This window comes from Scomber scombrus, chromosome 17 (assembly GCF_963691925.1).
Source record: "Scomber scombrus chromosome 17, fScoSco1.1, whole genome shotgun sequence".
Lineage (NCBI taxonomy): Eukaryota > Metazoa > Chordata > Actinopteri > Scombriformes > Scombridae > Scomber > Scomber scombrus.
Window position 1 is genome coordinate 19,727,103 of NC_084986.1, and position 20,844 is coordinate 19,747,946.

The 20,844-nt window shown below is 39.9% G+C and overlaps 1 protein-coding gene across 1 annotated transcript in view; it reads right to left on the minus strand.

Moving 5' to 3' along the window:
- Nucleotides 1-1,340: 1,340 nt before the first annotated feature.
- Nucleotides 1,341-20,844, minus strand: part of slc24a4b (solute carrier family 24 member 4b) — a 31,382-nt gene continuing 11,878 nt past the window's right edge. The window contains exons 3-17 of the mRNA XM_062437427.1: nt 15,420-15,496; nt 12,613-12,687; nt 12,444-12,528; nt 12,128-12,231; nt 11,755-11,829; nt 11,627-11,652; nt 11,320-11,373; nt 8,537-8,628; nt 5,472-5,641; nt 5,172-5,316; nt 3,737-3,903; nt 3,181-3,295; nt 2,569-2,681; nt 2,340-2,405; nt 1,341-1,603 (exon numbers count right to left, since the gene is read on the minus strand). Coding sequence (XP_062293411.1) covers nt 1,454-1,603; nt 2,340-2,405; nt 2,569-2,681; nt 3,181-3,295; nt 3,737-3,903; nt 5,172-5,316; nt 5,472-5,641; nt 8,537-8,628; nt 11,320-11,373; nt 11,627-11,652; nt 11,755-11,829; nt 12,128-12,231; nt 12,444-12,528; nt 12,613-12,687; nt 15,420-15,496 — 1,514 coding nt within the window. The 3' untranslated portion in view covers nt 1,341-1,453. The remainder of the gene's footprint in view (nt 1,604-2,339; nt 2,406-2,568; nt 2,682-3,180; nt 3,296-3,736; nt 3,904-5,171; nt 5,317-5,471; nt 5,642-8,536; nt 8,629-11,319; nt 11,374-11,626; nt 11,653-11,754; nt 11,830-12,127; nt 12,232-12,443; nt 12,529-12,612; nt 12,688-15,419; nt 15,497-20,844) is intronic.

The following is a 20,844-nucleotide window of genomic DNA, read 5'->3' on the forward strand; positions in this document are numbered from 1 at the left end:
GTTGATTCAGAATGGGAGGATGGCTGTTAAAGTGCAATATCTACATGTAACTCAATATCAAGACCATCACCACCTCCTTTCAGTTTCCCTGATAACTGACGGCTGTGGTTGGCACCCTTGGTGGAGGGGTTGCAGCACCCCCCACTGGCCAGAAGGTGTTATAGCAGACAGTCAGTGTTGAGAACCGTCTGGTTTCTTTGCATTTGTTTGTTTAGATGAACAACCTCCATGCTGCTCCTGCTGTCTCCAGATGAGAGCAAGTCACCTGATGACAAAAACCAGAAGCGTCCCACAGACCCGGAGCCAGTTTTTTTTTTCTTTCTGAAATTGTGCAGTGGGAAACGTGGAACGACTCTCATTACTGAATGAAAATAACACTGGAGTGGAGTCGCCACCACCGCCAGCCAGATCCCCCGTCTCGAGTGGTCAAATCTCCTTACAGCACAAAGCGAGAAAAGCGTTTCCATGTGCAATTTGTTTCAGTGAAAAACAGGCAATGTCCTATATTTGCAACAAGCTCTCCTCCATATTCCATACTAGACAAAACCTTGTTTGGAAAATAATAAATAAAAATTAAAAATTAAAAAAAGTGTTTACAAGTTTACATTGTGCAGTGCTGCATATGCATAACACCCTCACAGTCAACTGATTTGGACCGTGATACATTTTGAGTCCAGACAAAAATGTCTATTTTTTGTAAGAAAACAAAGCAGATTTGATCAAGCAGATGAGGGTCAGGGAAGGTTGCAGAGAGTGAGTGAAGTGCTAACAGTATCTGCTCCCTGATGCCAAAGGCCATGCCAGGAGAGTCAGGTCCAGGCTGGAGGAGGGGAGCTGCCAAGGACAAGGCCCTCCTCCAGGGGTCAAGAAGGACAAAAAAGGAGTGTACTTTTTTTTTTTTTCTCTTTGGGTGCTGGAGTATCAAGGAGAATTATCTCTATGTAGGGGGTTTTGGTTGGAATCAAGATTTTTTTTTTCTTCTACACAGACTCTGGTTTGGTTTGTGGAAAGGCTTTAGGATGGTGTGTGGAAAATCTACAATGTGAACACTGAAAACACACACCAACAATCAACAGGGGCACTTATGATTCTGGAGGTCCCCGACATCTAAAAGGCATGCTAGATGGGTAGAAAGTTAACGGGTGCACAGAGGAACTAAAGCCTTTACTGCAGTAACAGGCAAATGCCCAAAAACATGAGCATTAAGGACCGGCACTGTGTGACAAGAGGACAAATCAGAGACACAGAACGGAGTCCACTCTCACAGCGTACTGCCTCATGAGAAAATTAAATTCATATTTGGGTCTAAAAGGATTACAAGGGAGAGAACGCGGGGGAGAAGAAAAAGTCTGCAGATAGGTCCAGTATTATTGAGAGAGAGAAAAAAAAGAAAAGAGTTTTGGGTTGCAGTGGGAGTGCGGAGGTTTTGGTATCCGAGGCATGCTGCTGTGCTTTAGTCCTCCATGCACATGGGCAGGTTGACGAAGGTGAAGACGTTGTACTCGATCATGACGGAGAAGCAGAGGAAGATGGCATACAGGATGAGGACGTAAATGCCCAGCTTGAAGTCCAGCCTCCACTTATTCAGGTGAATCCCCAGCACCTGCACACACAAACATCAGACGTGCTTGCTTAAGGCTCATGTACTGAACTGGTTTAAACTCAAATGAATGATAAATTGTACCAAAAAGCAGGATTTAAGGCTGGGTGTGAATATCAAATTACAACTGTACAGCCAATCCATGTAATATTAAAATGGTAACCCAAACGATGCATTCATATCCATCTTTGGTTTTAATTACATTACAGCAGCGTGTCCAATTTTCTGTTGATGAAGTTAGATTCTCTGTAGCTTGCCCTCTTTGTTCAGCCTCTTTGACTACTGCTACTCATGCTAATGATGTGTTTGTTTAGAGCTGGATCTGGATCAGAGGTGGGAAATGAGCCATTACTGATCTGAGTGTGTTTGAGCTGCCAAGGTGGGAAAATGTGGGCAATGTTCCTGTACATACAATATATAACCAAAAAGTGTTGATGTAACATCATGATGTAGGGTTTAAGAAAATGTGACTATGGTTAATTGAAGTAAAAAATACTTTTTATGTTCTGATTATACTTTAGGGTTCAGAATACCAACTGTAACCATCTAAATCACCTAACTACAGCACATAAAACTTGGCTCAGGCAATATTATATAACTGTTGGTGATTATAGAGGCGTATCGATATAAAAATGTTTTACTTTAAACGCATAAAGTAGCAAACCAAACATATTCAAATATATCTGGCACCACTGTGGCACCAGCTTAGCGTGAATAATCATTATTAATGAATGCTCACCGTGAGGGCCACCGAGCCCAGCAGAAGCACCACTGAGTACACCAGCCCCCGACTATTAATCATCACCTGCAACAGGCAAGACAGCGAGATCAGCAAATCATCTGCATATCTACAAACTCATTATGCAATATGAGAGGGAAGAATCTGTTGCATTTTGATTGTTTTTCACACACAGGTCCATACAGAAATGACAAAATGGGAGCACTTGTATAGCAAATTAGTTCATTACCTCTGATCCATAGCTGACACAAATGGTCTGTATGGCCCAGGGAACCCCAAGTCCCACAAGGATATCAAACACGTTACTGCCAATAGTGTTGGACACTGCCATGTCTCCCAAACCTAAAACAGAACGACCAACTCAAGTAATTAAAACAAGACACTTTCATATTGAGCAAAACATTTCTTCCACATCCAACTGCAGATGACCATTTATTGCTATTCTGTACTTTCTGATATTCACAAGGGCCCTGGTCTTATCCAGCTAGGAGGATTGTGACGCATCACTGCACTGTCATGTCTATAAGCAGTACTGCACTATTTCCTCTTGTTCCTGAGCTCTGTGCTAATTTGTACATCCCTGCTTGATTAACTGGGTCCTGTGCACAAATGAGACAATAGAGATTTCTGTACGCTACACTACATTTTAAAAAACTAACGAAGTGCAAATCTTTACATAACTGGATTCAGCATGCACACTAGATGCAAATTATCTATGGAGACACTATATCTATACATTATTTGTGTCGTTATTCTTAGTTTATTTTAAGATCTTGCAGGGATTATGAGAGTTTAATATAACCAAAGAATTAGACATCTCAGAGGGAAAGGTATACTGTACCTTGTCGAGCGACGATGAGACTGGCTATGCAGTCTGGGACACTGGTGCCTGCTGCCAGGAAAGTGATGCCCATGATGACATCAGGGATTCCCAGAGTGTAGCCAATTACAGTCACCTGAAAGCACACAGACTGTCAGAGCTCACAAATGGTCTTCTGTCTGTACCGGGAAGTAAATGTCAACCTTCATATCAAATGTCCAACTTTAAATATTCCCTAACTTAGTGGAAAAAGTCACACACTTAACCAGACAGATTTAGACATTAAGCAGAAAGATGGCTCCAACAAACATCTTAAAATTGGTATTTTCTCAGATTGATTGCTTTGTCCATAAATTGTCACAAAATGGTTCAAAATACCATTCATAATTCCCTAAAGCCCACAATGACAACTTTAGATAACTTGATGTGTTAGACCAACAGTCCAAAATCCAAGCAATACTCAATTAACATTTATATCAAACAGAAAAGAAGCTAATCCTCACATTTTGCCTGTAAAATGACTGAAAGACTAATTATTTCAGTATACTCAAGTAAACAGGTTTCCTGTTAGACTCACCATCCAGACCATAAAGTAGGAGAAGACGGCAATCCAGACAGTGGACAGGATGAAGGACACCATGAAGAATTTCTCCCAGCGAGGCTTGGCACTATTCGGGACGGTAAAGAACAACAACAGGAGCAGAGGCCACGAGATGAGCCACTTCACCTTGCTGCCAATACCGCCTGCAGCAGAAACACACGTTGGGTTTTTGAATAGTGAATTTTGGGAAAACACATCTTAGGTTTATGTATTATTATAACAGTGGCCTCTTTTTTTCCTGTCAATCTTTGCACTTTGAAAAGAGATAGCCCCTAACCCCAAAAACCTGGTTCCTATTCATTATGTGAAGAATCTACCATTCCAGCAACCTGATTGCTAATGTCATCCTTGAGCAAACATATTGAGCCAAGCACATATACACGTCTTACATCTTATTTTTGCTTTAGGATATTGTTCATTTTTTGCCTTCATCCCTGAATCATACAGTCTACTCCTGCATCTATGAATTTATGATATAAAAGGATTTTGGGCTAATTTAGTCATTAAAATGTATGAATAGGCTACACTGTAAATACGGAGAGTCACCCATTTTTTTTCTCCTTTCTTTTCACTGCTGTTGTTGTCTGTGCTGTTATTGTTTTGTTGGAATGCGATAAATGAATAAATAATATTTTCACTTCAGGTTGCAAGACACCTCTGTTTATGCCAAAACCATCTGCATTTCTGTCCTCCCTGGCTTAAGTGAAATGGATAAACACGTCCCTCCATCTGTCATTACCACAAAACACTGAAAGCTTTTTTCCTGTTTAGCGACATGAGCAACTTCAGCATACTTTATATTCCATTAAATGCAACCTTAATAGCTGTTAAAGACTGCTGATCCTCTCCGTGATTTTCATTTTGAGACCTGATCAATGTGGAAAATACTGATGCTAAAAGTGACTGTCTACACCAAAACTTTATCCCCTGCTCTTCCTCTCCTTTTTATGCCCTTTGAGCCAATACAATGCAACACTTAATACACTCAGATGAACTTCTCTTTAATAAATCAGATTTCCCAAATTCAGATTCTTTTCACATCAGCAGTCACTGACTGATAAAAAAGGGCAGCCATGTTCAGAGCTGTCAAGGAGGATGATCATTAGTCAGTATGGTATGAAGCCACTGACTAATTAAGAGTGAGGATGTCAATCATTTCTAAAACAAAAAGAAACTCTGAAAATATGATATGAATATCAAGTGCAGCTGCCCAACTAAAAATTTCTTGTAACCGAATGACACCTCGACTCCTTAAAATAAAGCACATCCAGGAGAAATAAAACAGATTTGTAAACATGATTGAAATCTAAAAGATGAGTTTTTTTCCAACATCTTTTCACCCCCAAGCAAAGTATCCACCCAGGCATGCCAAATTACACACATTCATCAAGTAAATACATGAATCACATACGTGGAACATGAAACGGGGAGATGGTTTCGTTTTCCTCTGCCTCCTTGGCGGGTTTTTCATCTGGCACGTTTCCGTTCTCTATTTCAACCTTCCCGTCGATCACTTGTGTCTCCACTCCATTGGCAGCTTGGACCAACTTCTGGCGCTTTCAGAAAAAAGACACTAAGTCAAAGAGCACTTGAGCAGACGCGCTGCTAACTTTCACTGCTGCGCTACTGTGCAATTTGGAGTGAGATAAAGAAAGTGAGGACAGCAACAGCAGCGACATTAACTCGCTGGAGCAACAACTCCCATCTGTACCTCTGTAATGATGAGGCGACTCGCCATGCGCAGGCGCGTCTTGGGTCCAAAGTGGCTGGTGACCATGACACGCAGGCCAGCTTCTGGAAACCTGTACTTTGAAGGGCTGGCGTTTATGATCTCGTCCACCATCACCACAGAGCCACGGCTGTAAGCCTTGCTGGGCTTGACTGAAGTTGTGGAGGGATAAGATACAAAGATGAAAAATAATCTTAAATGAGTTTACAGACTATGTGCATTCAACATATACGCCTACAAGACCACTGCACATGCATTTTCATTCCTGTAGAATGTTTTTACAGTTTCAATTATCATTTTAAGTGCATATACTTGACACCTTTGCTGACACTGAAGTGTTCTGCCATGTGTTATCATAGTCCTTTACAAATAGAGTTCATTATTAACCAATTACACTTGACTGGAACTTCCTTAAATCCAAATTATTCCAAGCATTAAAACTGAACAGAGATCATCTTTAAAGGCTGTGAAGACCTATGTAGTGTCCTATAAATATTTCTGGTGTCATTTTCTTATCTTTACGTGCTGCAGAGCCAAGTTACTTAGGATTATTAATGGATGCACTGAGCCAGAAACATTTTGTCACCATGTCAGAGTTAAAGCTGCACCAGGGAAGTTTTTATGTCAACGTGCACCATCCCTATCACCTTAACTCACAATGTGGGTTGGATGTGACAGTTTCAATGCCGACACAAATCAAACCTAAGTGCAAAAACGTCTCTTTAACAGAGCGAACCATCTGTCCTGACAACTTAGTGAGGCAAAGCTCTGAATATCACACTCTCCTCTTATCTTATTTTTTACAATCTGTGGCCTGGAAATTGATGTTTGTGCCTTTTATATTGCTTGTTTTCTCAGAGATGAAGGTTTGGTAGTATTATTTGATTGAAGACATCCACAAACACATCTTTCCAGGAAATATTGTAGTCAAGGGGAACATCACACCGTATCAATATCTGTCCTGTTTTAATTATAATGTCTTACAAAATAGTGTGTTGTGTGTCTACTCAAATGTTATTGCCAATGGGTCGAATGAGGACATTTAACATGTCGTCACTGTCCAGAAAAAATAGATTTTTAAAAAGGAAAAACTGCCCTGTTTTCCTTAGCATTGTTACAATGTATTTGTCAGGTAATCTAACTGGTCTAATTATGTTAAGAAGTAGGGAAATTTCACTTACTCCTTCAGTTCATCGGAAAAGATTCAAAATCAAATTTGTAGATACACTGTTGTCCCTGGGTGACAACTATGTGGAAAAAGATTCACTAGTGACGACGTGTTCAGACTTCATAAACCTGCATATATTTGCAAGATGTAGCAGGGGTACGCATGTAAATACTAATGCGGCACTCACATATGTGCAGAATAACCTAGAGTGGCTATGACACTTTTATTGGGCTTGAGCAAATTCAGTTATGATGGGATCACTTCAATCAATCATCTAGTTTAATAAGCAACTGCAAATAACGGTCTTCTTTCTTCCACTTAAATCTATCCTCCATCGCCTCTGAGCCACATGCTGGTAAACAAGGCATGGATAAAAAGGGGTTTAAAACTGAAGCATTCACTGTCTGGACTCACCAATGTTAAATCTTTTGCCCCCTTAAATCCACTTGGTATAAAAAAAAAAAATTTAAAAAAAAACTTCACACCACGGCTGAGTTGGTCGAAATGAGTGTGTTTGTGTGCAGTTATCGACACATCACATGATTTCGGAGCACTGCACTTCAAATAGCTTTTCCAAATTGCCTCATGTAGCTTTGAAGTTTGCCTACCAGTGGTGAATATTTATAGGGTGACCAAGATTGATTTCAGATTCTGTGACATGGGCGATGTAACCTCTGGCATTTTAGAGCTGAATCTCAGACTGTAATGCAGGTGGCGGACACTTTAAAACACATAATGGTGCCTTTTCAGATTTTTTTATGATGCTCTGACTGTAAGAAATGTTTTATTGGCATCCTATAATTTCTCATTTGCTCTTTGCCCCTCAGTTGGCTATAAGATGTGGTGTATGGGGAATTTAAAAAAAGTTCCACAGTACACTTATTAGTTTAACTCAGCCTTAATTTGACTTATTATGCATGCAAGAATGCACATAAATTAACTATGTAAACAGAGCCGGCATAAACATTTCCTCTTGTGAAATTCATTACCACTTCAGGAGTGAGTGGGTCTACGCCCCAGAGACCAGCAGAAGAAAAGTAGTATGCAAGCAGAAAGAATTGGCACACAGCAGCACAACACTGTTGACAATAAGCAAGAATAAGTTTAGTAAGGCTAAACAGACAGGCATGTTAACACTTATGCAGTCAAAGTGGGGTTAAAGGTCACTAATCAGAAGCTTCTAAAAAGGTCAAAAGGCAGGAAAAGAAGAAGTGGAGAACTGTGGTTAAAAGGAAGCTTTCACGCCAAGATTGCATTAAAAGATGTGATTTAGAAAAGTTTTTTTCTAAAAGTGAGACTCAAGAAAACGCATTCCCATGACATTAAACTGCACTACAGAAAAGATTAATATCTTCATTATGCACCTCCCGCTTTAAAACATTTCATTTTGTGCCTCCTGTATGCTCAGATAAGCCTCAGTTGCTTATCCTCCAAAGGACTACACAAGCTGAGAGGAAAATTAATGGAAGGACATGTATAACTTTATAAATTACCAAAAGAAAAAGACAAAAAAACAATTTTACAAACTGTCTCTACAGGTAATGCAGTTCATTGAGGTCATAGGACTGATGTTTTCTTGATCTTTGGCAAATTTAGAAAAGTGTGCTTCTGTAGAATCATACCGTATTGAAGCTTTTCTCAGCAGAGTGAATGTTGGCTAAAGGAATTCAAGTTAGTTCAGCAGAAAAGAGGAAAAGTTAAAGCCACAGAGTCTCTAACTCAGAGGTATCAACCACAGTCTGCCAAAGTCACATTTCCCCATTCTTATTTCAACTATGTCTACTAGTCTATGGGATCCAGCCTGTCTGATTAACCTTACCTGGTATGAGTAAAGGCAATGACGGGTCGTCATCCAAAACATAGTCATAACTAGTATTACCGTCCTCCATCTCACTGCTGGCCACAGCGTTACCATTGGCCACGTTCTTCTTGGACTTCCCCATGAAAAAATTCTGCATGCTGGAGTTGAATCTAGTAAAAAGGTGTAACATTATACCTAAATTAGAGATACTGAAATAGTTCAGCCCCCAAAAAAATTAAGTGTCAAGATTCATATTTGCAAATAGGGTTTACCGGCTAGATGAAAGGCTCCAACTTGTTTGAAATAAAGTATTAATTAGCTAAAATAACCTGTTTACGCTGCAAACTTCTATACTGTGAGTTACAGTAAGATGCCCTACTTTCTAAAGAACAGCACCAGCATTACACCACACACAAAAAAAATTCTGAAATGTGCTTCTTGGCATTAGAATAGAGAAGAAGGAGAAACTCAAAAGGAATGTTTCCAAGAGCCAATGGTTTCATCAGCCACAAGTCCATATGAGGACCATTACTTTAAAATGCTTCACAAATGCTGAACACACTGGTGCTGCCTTTGAACATGATGTGTGCAGAGGTAATACTGGCAAAATCTGAAGAGATGCTCTATCCCTGTGAGAGCCTCTACATTTTCAGAGGCCAACATTATCAGTCAAGTCTGATCTAACCTTAAAACTTAAAATGTCTTTAATCAGAATGCAGTACAAGCATTTCAATTCAGGATTTTGTTACTTTGTGTGACATTGAGTGTTTAAGAATAGAAATTGTTTTGTTTGTTTTGTATAGATTGTAAAGTATTGTGCCTAAATTGACAAAAGATAAGATGAATCAAAATATTACAATAGATTGCGACAAATACTTTCAGCTAAATAAATAAATGCAGTGTAAGTCAAATTTAAAGCTTTAAACTTTTACTTCAACATCCAAAGTGTGATTAAAGAATCTGTAGCTTAACTGAAAACACATTGAACACCAGCTTTTTTAGCACGATAGCTAGCTTGCTGAAGCTAACTGTCATAACAACTAAACAGTGCACATAACGTTAATCATCCATATACAGTACTGTGTACCTGCTGTAGCATCACTGTAAAAATAAAATAAAATAAATCAAACCCCTACACAGTAGCTAAAATGAAGTATTTCAGCAGCCAAAAACAATAAGAAAGTTAGCTAGCCCAATCCGGGCTCAGCCCTTTTCTTCTTATCAAAATTGTTGATATCTTCTTATGTTCCCCCATTTCTAAGAAATTTTCCTCCCATCAAAATTAGGCCCTTTGTTTCCTCAGGCTTACATTCCTACAGCACAGGTATGGCCTTTCCCTAATGCACATGACGTGTTGTTTTTCATCTATGAAAATGCTTGAAAGACAGGTGAAATTCTTTATTCTATTATTAAACAGTGGGAACATAGGGTAGTGGGAACATAGACACGCTCCCGCTAATCCTACTTAGAAGTCTATGAGAAAAAGAGACATTAAATTACATGCATCATACATGTCATGGGCAAGGATGAAATAATAAAGTCTACAATTAATTTCTACTGTGGTCCTTTATGAAAACAATCATATTAATTATATTTTGTACAGCACATTTAGTCAGTTTTGGGGCTCCATAGTAAAGTTTATATAAAGTTTATCTGACTTATCACATCCAAACACAACTGCTCCTGATCTGAGATACAATACTAGAGGACTATTCTAATTTTAACATTTTGCACTGTTATATTTTTCATTAAGTTGTTATTTTTTTTAAATTGCAGTACACATGCTATTTTAGAAAAACATATCACTCTCCAACCCTGGAAGGTCACCATCAGGGCACTGATTGCTCTCTACTCCATTTTGATTGAATAGCCCAAAATGGTCAGCTGGATATTTTGGGAGAGGGGAGACATATGACAGCATATCCTACTGTAAGCACTTCTTTCCTCCAAATGAGAAAGGAGAGGAGTGATCCGGTTAAGCCTGTGCTCTTAGCCACTGCAGAGGGAGAAAGATTAAACTCTTATGGCAGGGAGAGAGCAGGCTGCTGCTGAGTGTAACACAGATTATCAACTGGACAGAGACAGCAGCACAGGCGCTGTGATGGCATTATGCAGTTTGGACTATAAAGACACAGTTTTGGCGTAATAAATTGAATCTGTATCTTATGCTGACAGTTCGTTCATACAAGCTAAAAGTTGACAGATACTGTAAAGAGACAAGAGTAGCTGGCCATCTGACAACTAAAACATCCCTATTCTGATGCTTTTTCTTAAATAGCTACAATGCTCATAGGCTATAGATTCAGGCAGGTTTCATGGAACAGCAGATGTGTTGCATCTGAAATAAGGATTTAGAGGTAATTAACTGTTTTTAAAAAGCCACTAAACATAGAAAACTTGAAGATGCTAAGTTCAGTATTTACTTAGATTTCTACACAAACACACTGTCTAATCTTGATACCTGCTATAATTGTCAGACAAGCCAACATGCCGTTATGATGAGCTATAAAACTGTGTCCTAACTACATAAAATGCACCATGAAAGTTGCTTTTGCTGTAGCTTAATTCATTCGAGGTACAGAGTTTTCACCAGAGGGCACCTGAGCACAGTCTGCTGCCAACATCTGGGCAGGGGACGAGAAAGAGACACTCTGCTCCAGCTGGAAGCCCGCTCATCTCTTGTGAAACTGCTGAGCGCACAGTTGGATATACTCAACTGCTCAAAGGTATTAGTGTGTAGGAGAGAAAGTGTCTCTCCCCATGTGCACGCTCAGGTTGTTGCGGCGGAAATCTGTCCGCCTACTCGCTTGGTTAAAACAAAAAGGAGCGAATAAAGTGTTTTAAGAAAGTGCAGAACTCACTTCATGACGAGGATGTAACCCGCATACATCAGAACCAGGATTAAACTCTCCCACCTACAAAGAAAGAAGATACAGGTGACTGTTAAAAACATTTATGCACATTTTGAGAAAAAAAAAACGTATCCAGGATAGCTGATATTAATGTCTCCTTATTTTATATCTGGCTAATACAACCATTATTTGGGATAATGACCAGAGTAAGAGAGATTCAAAAACATGACCAAAAAAAGACACCTTTTTTTCAAACGTCACACTGTAGTAAATTGGACTTTAAAAAAATATTATAAAACAACAATGAAAAACTCACCAATCTATCTTCTCATCATAGATGAACTGGAAAATAAAGAAATATTTATGAGGGTTAAAATGATACATACTTTTATTGAAAATAAAAAAGTAAATGCATTTAATGAGCAGATGTCGTGTCCAACTTACTGCGATTAGAGCCAGAACAGACAAGATGTAGTAGAAGGAGTCTCTGAAAACCGCCCACCAGGTCAGCATCACTACCTAAGAATACAAAAGGGAGAAGTGCAGCCATATTCAAGATATTTTTTGAAGTATTTGGTCATGTAGAATTGAAAAGTACTTATTATGTAAATTAAAGGTGAGAAGTTAAGAGAAGAAACACTTCTGATCTGTGTATGCCTTCAAGAGTTTACTTCTCCATTTCCACATAAACCAGTTCTGGGACTTTGTTTCCCTTCAGCAAAAACACTTCTGCCACACATGTGCTTTACTGCAGTCTATAAATAAACAGAAGATGCAGCTGCAGCAGTAAGTCACTGCCTGTCACACACACACATACCTGTCCAGCAAAGATCCCGCAGACTCCAATGATGCACAGGATGTTGAAGACCGCTGAGCCCACGATCGTCCCCACCCCCACATCTCCGTGGGTGATGAAGACACCTGCACACAGGAAGGTAGCCAATCAGAATCAGCCGTGACACCAACCATCTGGGAATAGCTTTGTGTATGAATGTGTGTGTATGAACGTGTGTGAACGTACGTGTGTGTGTGTGTGTGTGTGTGTGTGTGTGTGTGTGTGTGTGTGTGTGTGTGTGTGTGTGTGTGTGTGTGTGTGTGTGTGTGTGTGTGTGTGTGTGTGTGTGTTTTTCTACCAATGACAGATGCAAACAGCTCCGGTGCAGAGCTGCCAGCTGCCATGAAGGTGGCTCCTGCAACGTCTTCACTCAGATCGAGTTTCTGCATAAATAAAGTAAAGGTGGGTGGTTTAATCATCATTGTATCTCATTCTGAACGATAAAAAGCTACAATTAATTTCGGTACCTCACAGATCTTCTCCAGCGATGTCACAAAATACTCGTCACATGTTATGGCGAGGGCCAGAAACATGTAGAGTGCCTATGGACAAAAACAGTAAAGTTTGAAGATTGTGTGTTTGTTTGTGTGTGAGACAAGGACAAAAAATGAGAATACAAGTGTGTGTGTGTGTGTGTGTGTGTGTGTGTGTGTGTGTGTGTGTGTGTGTGTGTGTGTGTGTGTGGCAGTGCATGCCGGCATGGACACATCTTATCAGCAGAAATTAGATGAGTTAATAGAGCCTTGGCAGAGTAAAGATATTCTGCCGCTAGAGGACGGGTGAAGGAGAATCTCACAGCACAGCACCCAATTAAAACAGGGCCTGCATTAAATTCAAATGTCAATTCAGTGACGAGCTGTTTTCCTTACAATGTGAAAAATCTACGGGATCTGCATACTCCCACCGCTGTGAGAGAGGAGGGGGAGGCAGCCTATTTCAGTAGCTAAGGCGAGATCTATAAATTATAGATCAGGTGTGACATCATGGCCCGGCAGCTCTTGTAGTTGTGCTCTGCTCTATGCTATCCACAGGGGGCAGTGCAGGACTGCAGTATGAACTGATCCAAACACATTTATCCTCCTCTTTGTATTGAATCCAGGACAATTTAAGTCATATACAATAGAGCTGGGGACAGTTAACTAGAGTAGTATATTGGATTGCGGATCAGATCTCAATTTTGGTCATATCTGAAATAAAACTCTAATATCCTGATCATGAACATGTGTTTGATACATCTTCCTAACTTTTAAAATCAAACAAACCCCAACAGGGATCATGATGCAACTGCTTAATATTGTTTGGTTTATTTCAGCATCTCTGGTGCTGTCAGTTTAGCAGGAGATAGAAGAATGCATTCACAGGTTACTCTCTGCTTCTGCACATCAGTGCTCGACCACGCAGTGAAGGCGAGGTAACAGTTCTTACGCCCACACCTTGGCTCAAACAGGCTCTCAGTGTGTAAAAACAAAAAAGGTCAAATGACACGGTGTGCTCAGGACCATTGCTACCATGATGACCGTGAAGTCACGTCCTTATTTTCCTTTCTCCTTCGTGGCTTTGAGGGTTTAAGCAATTTCTACAATTAAAAAAGCATCTTTATCAGCTGCTCCTAATATAGTTTGACTCAATGAATCTTACATGGGACCACTTTTAAGCCATCAAAACAATACATTATTAAAAGCCTCAGCATTTCTCCCCCAGAATTTAGTTCCTGACAGTGTAGAGGCTACTTTGATAAAACATTTAGACTGTCATGCTGGGAAATAACATTTCATTTGCATTTGAAGGAGTAATTTGACATTTTGGGAAATGTGCTTATTCGCTTTTTGGTGGAGAGGTAGATGAGAAGATTGAGACCACTCTGATGTATCTGTGGTAAATTTGAAGCTACAGACATCAAACTGTGAAGACTGGAGACAAGTTGGCCAGTCTTGCTCGAGCAAAATCCACCAAATACCTCCTCTGAAGTTCATAAATTTAAAATATATCTGTTTGTTTAATTTGTACAAAACCACAGAGTAAAACAATAGCAATTGGACATTTATAGGGGGTTGTGTGTTGAACTATACCTTTAATCTTTTTGGTTTCTGGTCAAAATCTTCTAAGCACAGTGGGGAGTGTGTTTGAGGTGGATTCATGAGTTCAGTGTTTCTATAATCCTAGCTGCAGCCTTGGGTGTATTTGATAAAGAGAAACTTTTTAAAGCCAGTTAAATCCGGCATGAAGAGTTCATTCACTGGGGCACTAAAATGAACAATATGATTGACTGGGTTCCCCATTGAAATCCATTGATGATTTTACGTCAAGTCAGTGGAGCTTAGCGTGGCTGAATGTAGGCAGTAATGGTTTCTAACGAGGAGAAGCAGCTCACATCAACAAAAAGAAAAAGAAAGAAAGAAAAAGACATGTGCCGCTCCTGAACTCCTGACCCGTGCTTTTATTTTTCTTGTGTTATTCTTATGAATCATGCCAACATTTGAACTAAAAATACCCCAACCTCAGAGAAGCACTACCGTATTTATGAAGCTTTTTACAGACACTCAAAGGGAGTAGAAGTTCTGCATAGAAAGACATTGCTTTACAACACTTGGAACCATAACATTAAATTGGTGGTATGCAAGTTGTGACAATGTGCATTCAATACATTCAGAAATATTTAAGACTACATAGTATATACAATTACACGTTTAATGCAGTGCAGTTGGTTTAAATGTAGTTCTAGCTTGTGTTTCTAAACCAGCAAGCTTATCTTTTTTGTTTGTTTGTTTGTTTACTATATTAAAAGTTAAATGTGGATGTGCCTTAAATAATTTAGTTTTGACACTACTGTGTCTGCTCTCATGGTCTCAATCCCAAATGCAGCTGCAAGATTTCTTTTAGTACCACTGAAATGTACCTCTTCTTTTTCCCCCCATCTTTATACTGTCTGGAGTAAATACATGATGGTCTGTTTCTGAGTTATTGTGCAAAACTGTATGCTTCCTCATTTTAATGGTAATGTCTGTACCATCACTGCGTCATCATTTGAGTGATAAAAACATCCTTTGTGGCATTTTTAAAAGTCTAGGTCAGCAAAACTGCTACTGCAACCTTACCTAACCATCCAGGCTTTGTGAACTGGAAAAGTTAGGTTATGTGAAAAGCTTCCAAATCCATCTACAACCAGCTAAGTTGAATGCTGACTGGGGACCGAGGTGAAAGGAGATGCAGGTGCAGACTATTAAAAAAAACAAAAAAAAACAAAGAGAGAGAGAGAGAGGGACACTCCTCTTACCGCCGCAATGTGCAGCAGAACGGCCCCACTCTTCCGTTCATTGTTGGTGAAAAAATCTTGAGGGAACTCGTGTATTGCTGAGGAGAGAGAAAATGTGACAGTCACCACACATCAGCAGCATACAAATCAAGGTACGTTTCCCTGCCCTGCTCCGAGAGGATTGTACAATTTCCTGATGGGTGTCGGTTTCAGAGGAGCAGGCCTGAGATGCCCTCTTGGCTCAGCAGGCTTATACTGAACTCATGGCACGTATGGAAGCATTTTTCCTTCCTCTTGTTCTTATATCTTTTTCCACTGGATTATCTAATACAGTGAAATTATCTTGTTTACCTAAATGAAAAAAAAAACAAGCTATCACTGCCAGAAGGGGTTAAATGCAAATTAAATTAGAAGCCTGTGATCACTGTCCAAAAAAAAAAAAAAAAAGCTGGAAGAAAACATCAAGGGCTTTTAATTTTCAAAAAGGACTGAAATTTTTTTTTTTTTGGGGGGGGGGGGGGGGGGGGGGGGGGGGCGGGGGGGGCGGACAAAAACAACAGTCAACCATCACATTTCAAAAACAAATGTTAAAGCTTGGGCTATATTAAGAGTCTGAAGTCATACAGGATTAAAGCAAGCAGGCAGAAAAACCTCCCATGCTGAGTACTCATCATTCATCATCCAGAGCTCCAGCTGGAACACAGTGTGATTGTGGTACCACCATACGGCTCAGATCTCTGGGAGCACAGACACTCCGCAGAGCACCTGGCTGGAGACAGAAGCTGGCCGTCTCCCTGACGGGACCCAGCATCTGTAGGGAGTGGCCTTTGTTTGACCTGTTCCTGTTGGACCCGGGCTTCAGTCTCACATCTTGTCTTGCCTCATAAACAGCCTGCAATATTATTAGCATATTGCTTACCCAAACTACAGCTATCTATAAAGCTACAATTAGCCTCATACAGCAGGCTGAATAAACTATCAAGCTGAAGTTTTGATCCATGTAGCAGCTCCATTTTTTGTTTTGAGTGAAATGTTAATCATAGCAACAAATCGAGAATAGTTAGCAAACATGTTGACTAATGTATGTAATTAAAATTGATTGAGATTCATCCTGTGGGGGTCATAAATGTCTGTACTATATTTTATGGCGAACCATTCAGAAGTTGCTGAGACATTTCACTCCAAACCACAACTTTGATCGTCTGGTGGTTCAGGTGATGAGTACAGTCTTCTGGTGACAATGCAGGTCCTTACATGACAATCCATACCTGACCTTAACATCTCTAGAACCATTCTTTTTTGGTTATTGTGGATAAAAAGAAATCAATAAAACAAATAGATAGGACTGCTGTACTAATCTATAGGATAACAATGCAGTATACAACAGAAAATAAAAGGAAGATTTGGGCCCTTGTCACATATGGACTTGTGAAGTGGAACAGTGCTCACCTGAGACTTCTCACTGCATCTGTCCCAACCCTCACTGTTGTCTGTTTTTATGATATTTGATGGTGTGCACACATGACTGAATCAGCGCAGCATTTGGAACACTGCACAGGCAAACCAAATATCCTCAGGATGTAGTCTTCATCATCTGCATGCCTCCTGGATTTCATTCAATTACATCACACATATGGAAATGTAGAACCTTTTTATATCTCCGTTAAGCCCATGTATCATTTAACACATTTGCAACTGAACAAAGAGAAATGAGACACACACACACACAACTAGAGTACTATTTCTGGCTGTAATGAGTCCGACCTTGATTTGCAAGACTTCTGGTATCTCACTGGCAACACTGTGTTCTGACTGTCTTTATAACAGTAGATGCAACTGATAGGATTAAAGGACAAAATAATAAAAACTTCAATATGTGTGTAATTTTGATATAGATGACCTTAATATAAAATAAGAACGGAGAACACCTGGCTGACATTGGAATCTTACAGCAACATTGACTATATCAGGCGGCTTTAGCTCATTTCATTTCTGACAGGTTTATGTGCTGAATGAAACGTGTTGGAAAGCCGACTGCCTCAAGCAAAGACGCAATCAATTACAGGATTTGTCAGCTGTGGCCTCAGAGGTGACTGAACGCAAACTGATGCCAATACAGAAGGCTAAACTCCTACTGATACTTCATGGACAAAACAACCCCAAACACATACATTATTCTGGCTGCAGAAGGGCACCTGTCCTGAGAAAAAATTAAAAAACTGGAAAAGTGTTTACATTTCTTGCTGTCGGAGAACATTCACACCCTGCTTCCATGTGCAGCCACCAAACCTGCAGGTCTGTCATTGATCAATAATTAAATGGCAAAGACATCTGTCTTCTTTAGTTACTTGTTTAGCCCCCTCACTATCAGCTCTGACTGGGAGCTTGTTAAAAATAGGTGATCACAAAAGGTGTTTAAAGGACGCCAGCACTGTGCAGGCAGAGATGACAGGCAGGCAGAGGTCACCACCCCGTCCCTGTTAACATTCAATCAGACAGCGTCTGCAGGGTTCGTCTGCGTGTCTCCTCACTGTGGAGGTCAAACCGGACATGAACATGCTTCCACAGCCATTTCCCACACAAGGACAGACAATATGTACACACAGGAGGACAACAGATAAACTGCTGGAGTGATGTATATATGTAACTTCATGGAAGCAGGGAAGTGTAATTTTTAGAGAAACAAAATTGGAGAAGGAAACTCATTCTATTCTATAAAATAATTAAGTGACAGGAAATGAATTGCACATTTTTATCTTTAAAATGTATTGAGCACAAATGGCCGACTATTTGCCGATTGGAGCGTCATGAATTTAGCGAGTCTGCTTGAATACATAACTTTTTGTTACATCACTGTCCACCACATCACTACCACCTCATAGTGATTGTCATCACTATGAGGTGGTAATAACCTGTGTATTTGTCCGTTTTAACACTTCATACATCATTGATAATAACTTATTTCAAAATAATGAATAGAATAATCTATAATGAAAATAGAAAGTAACTAGGAGGTATAATTGGTACATATTTGGCATCTTGAAACAAAATGTAAGCCATTTTTTGAAACAATAATTTAGTTTGTTCATACTTCAGAAATTTAAAATCTTCAAGTGAATATGAACGGCACCAAGCAAACTACTTTCAGAACAAATCTACTCTGCTGGAGAAAGGTTTGGTGGTTATAAAAGTCTTGGGGGGAGAAAAAAAAGTTCATGTTCTTGTGTTTGCATGTGACTGCTGTCCTTTTTGGAGGGAATGAGGGAGGGAGAGTGTGTAAGAGGAACGTCTGGACTGGCACAGAAGGAGGCAAAAAAAAAAACAAGTCCTCTTCAGAAGCTAAGCTACAAATCTATAAATAAACCCTGGATTCTCTGTTTGGACACCTGACTGTGCCGCTTATGCAAGAAATTACTGGCAACACTTTTGTTCATGTGTGTCCAACCCCCATCCCCTCATCTCTTCAACCCCAGAAGTAATTACAAGTCCACACAGAGTCTTCACAAGAAGTGTTGGAGGATTTTAAGAGAAACAGTGCTGCCACAGTCCACATTAAGGCTATGATGGTCACTCCATGTGGCACAAGCGAGGGTGCGCTCCTAGTTTCTTTAATGTTGGTGTTGCTGCATTGCTACAGAGTTGGCAAAATAAATGTTAAAAAAAAAAAAATCAGGAAGAGCACCTGCTCCTAATGCAGATTAGAAAGGGCTCATCCTAAGATAACGAAAACAACAGTTCTTAGTTTCATGGCATTACACACTAGTTAAACATACTTATTATATTCCATTTCTGCCGAGTCTGTTTCACTAGATGCTACTAAATTCTAAATACTGCACCTTTAAATGAAAAGACTGTCACCACACCTACGGAAGAGCATTAGGGCCACGGAGTAATATATTAATTCTAAATCTCTGAGAAAAAAAGTCAAAATTTGAGAAAAAAGTCTAAATTTTCGAGAAAATTCCACCCCACGAGGATCAAGTGCCCTGAGTATCAGCCTTATAGTCCTTTGAGACACCACAAACCCCCTCTGGATAGCTCGTAGGTGTAGCCAACGATACACCTGCATCTGTCCATTCCCATGCAGTTCCTCCTGCACGAAGGCTATTACATTGTCTATGTCCGACTGATTTCGCCTCCTACACAGTCCAAGTTCACGACACCGCCTCTTCAAGGTCCGAATAGAAATCACAATACTGTGATTCTGTGCTAAGACTGCAAGGATCTCTTTGTTAGATAATCCAATCTCGAAGTAACATTTAATTAAATCCTCCATTTCAGCAGCACTATGCCAGGACACGAAGTCTGTCAGCTCCAGCTCTGAATGACCTGGTTCTTCCTGGTAGCCTACATTTCTGACTTTTTTCTCGAAAATTTCGACTTTTTTTCTCAAAACTTTTGACTTTATTTCTCGAAAATTTCGACTTTTTTTCTCGAAAATTTTGAATTAATATATTACTCCGTGGCCCTAATGCTCTTCCGTACCACACTCATGTCTTTAAGGTAAATATGAAGCTACAGCCAGCAGCTAGTTAGCTTGGCTTGGCAAAAAATACTGAAAACAGGGACATGGCTAGCCCAGCTCTGACACTTTTTTGTAAGATTTTAAAAAACGAGTTACAGTAAGTTCATTAGTGAGCTTTCAAGATGCTAGTAGGTGGATTTTGTTCTCGTTTCCAGTTCTTGTGCTAAGCTAGGCTAACTGGCTGCAGGTTGTAGCTTAATATTTACCATACAGACATGTGTAGTATCAATGTTTTTTTATTAAACTCACAATAAGAAAAACAATAAAGCATATTTCCCCTTATGTCGAACTATCCCTTTAAGTCTAACCTCTTTATGTCTCGCTTAATATGCAAGAATCCCCTCAGATAGCCTTAATTTATTGACGTATTAAAGCCAGAGCATGCCAGCCATCCTTTACATTTGTGCAATTATTATTCCATAATCTGGTAATATTCTAGCTATTATGGCGCCGTTATATAATGGAGCTCAGTATCGGGTGCCGTCTGTTGTCCCAGAGAGGGGAGGACTGGCAGGACAGTACACGTCGCGGGCCAGTCTTCAACACTACTTGTGGTGGCCTGTGCAGAACAACCAATTATTACTGGGATAGAGCCATGTGAAGGAATACATTTTGTACAATTTAGTGGTCTACAACTGCGGAATCTTAAAATAGGAAAAAATACTATGCCACCACATGGCATTACACGGCCTAATAAAAATATTATGATGTGAGCAAGATGTTTTGGCAGAGTGCCTGGTGCTACCTTCTGTCACAGCCTGCTCACTGACCCACAGACCAGCGATGTCTTTAACAAAACACAACTGACATTTCAGTACAGTATTCAAGAGAATCGAAGGGCGGCTGTGGCTCAGGAGATAGAGGAGATCATCCACTAATCGGAAGATCAGTGGTTCGATTCCGGACTCCTCAGTCCACGTG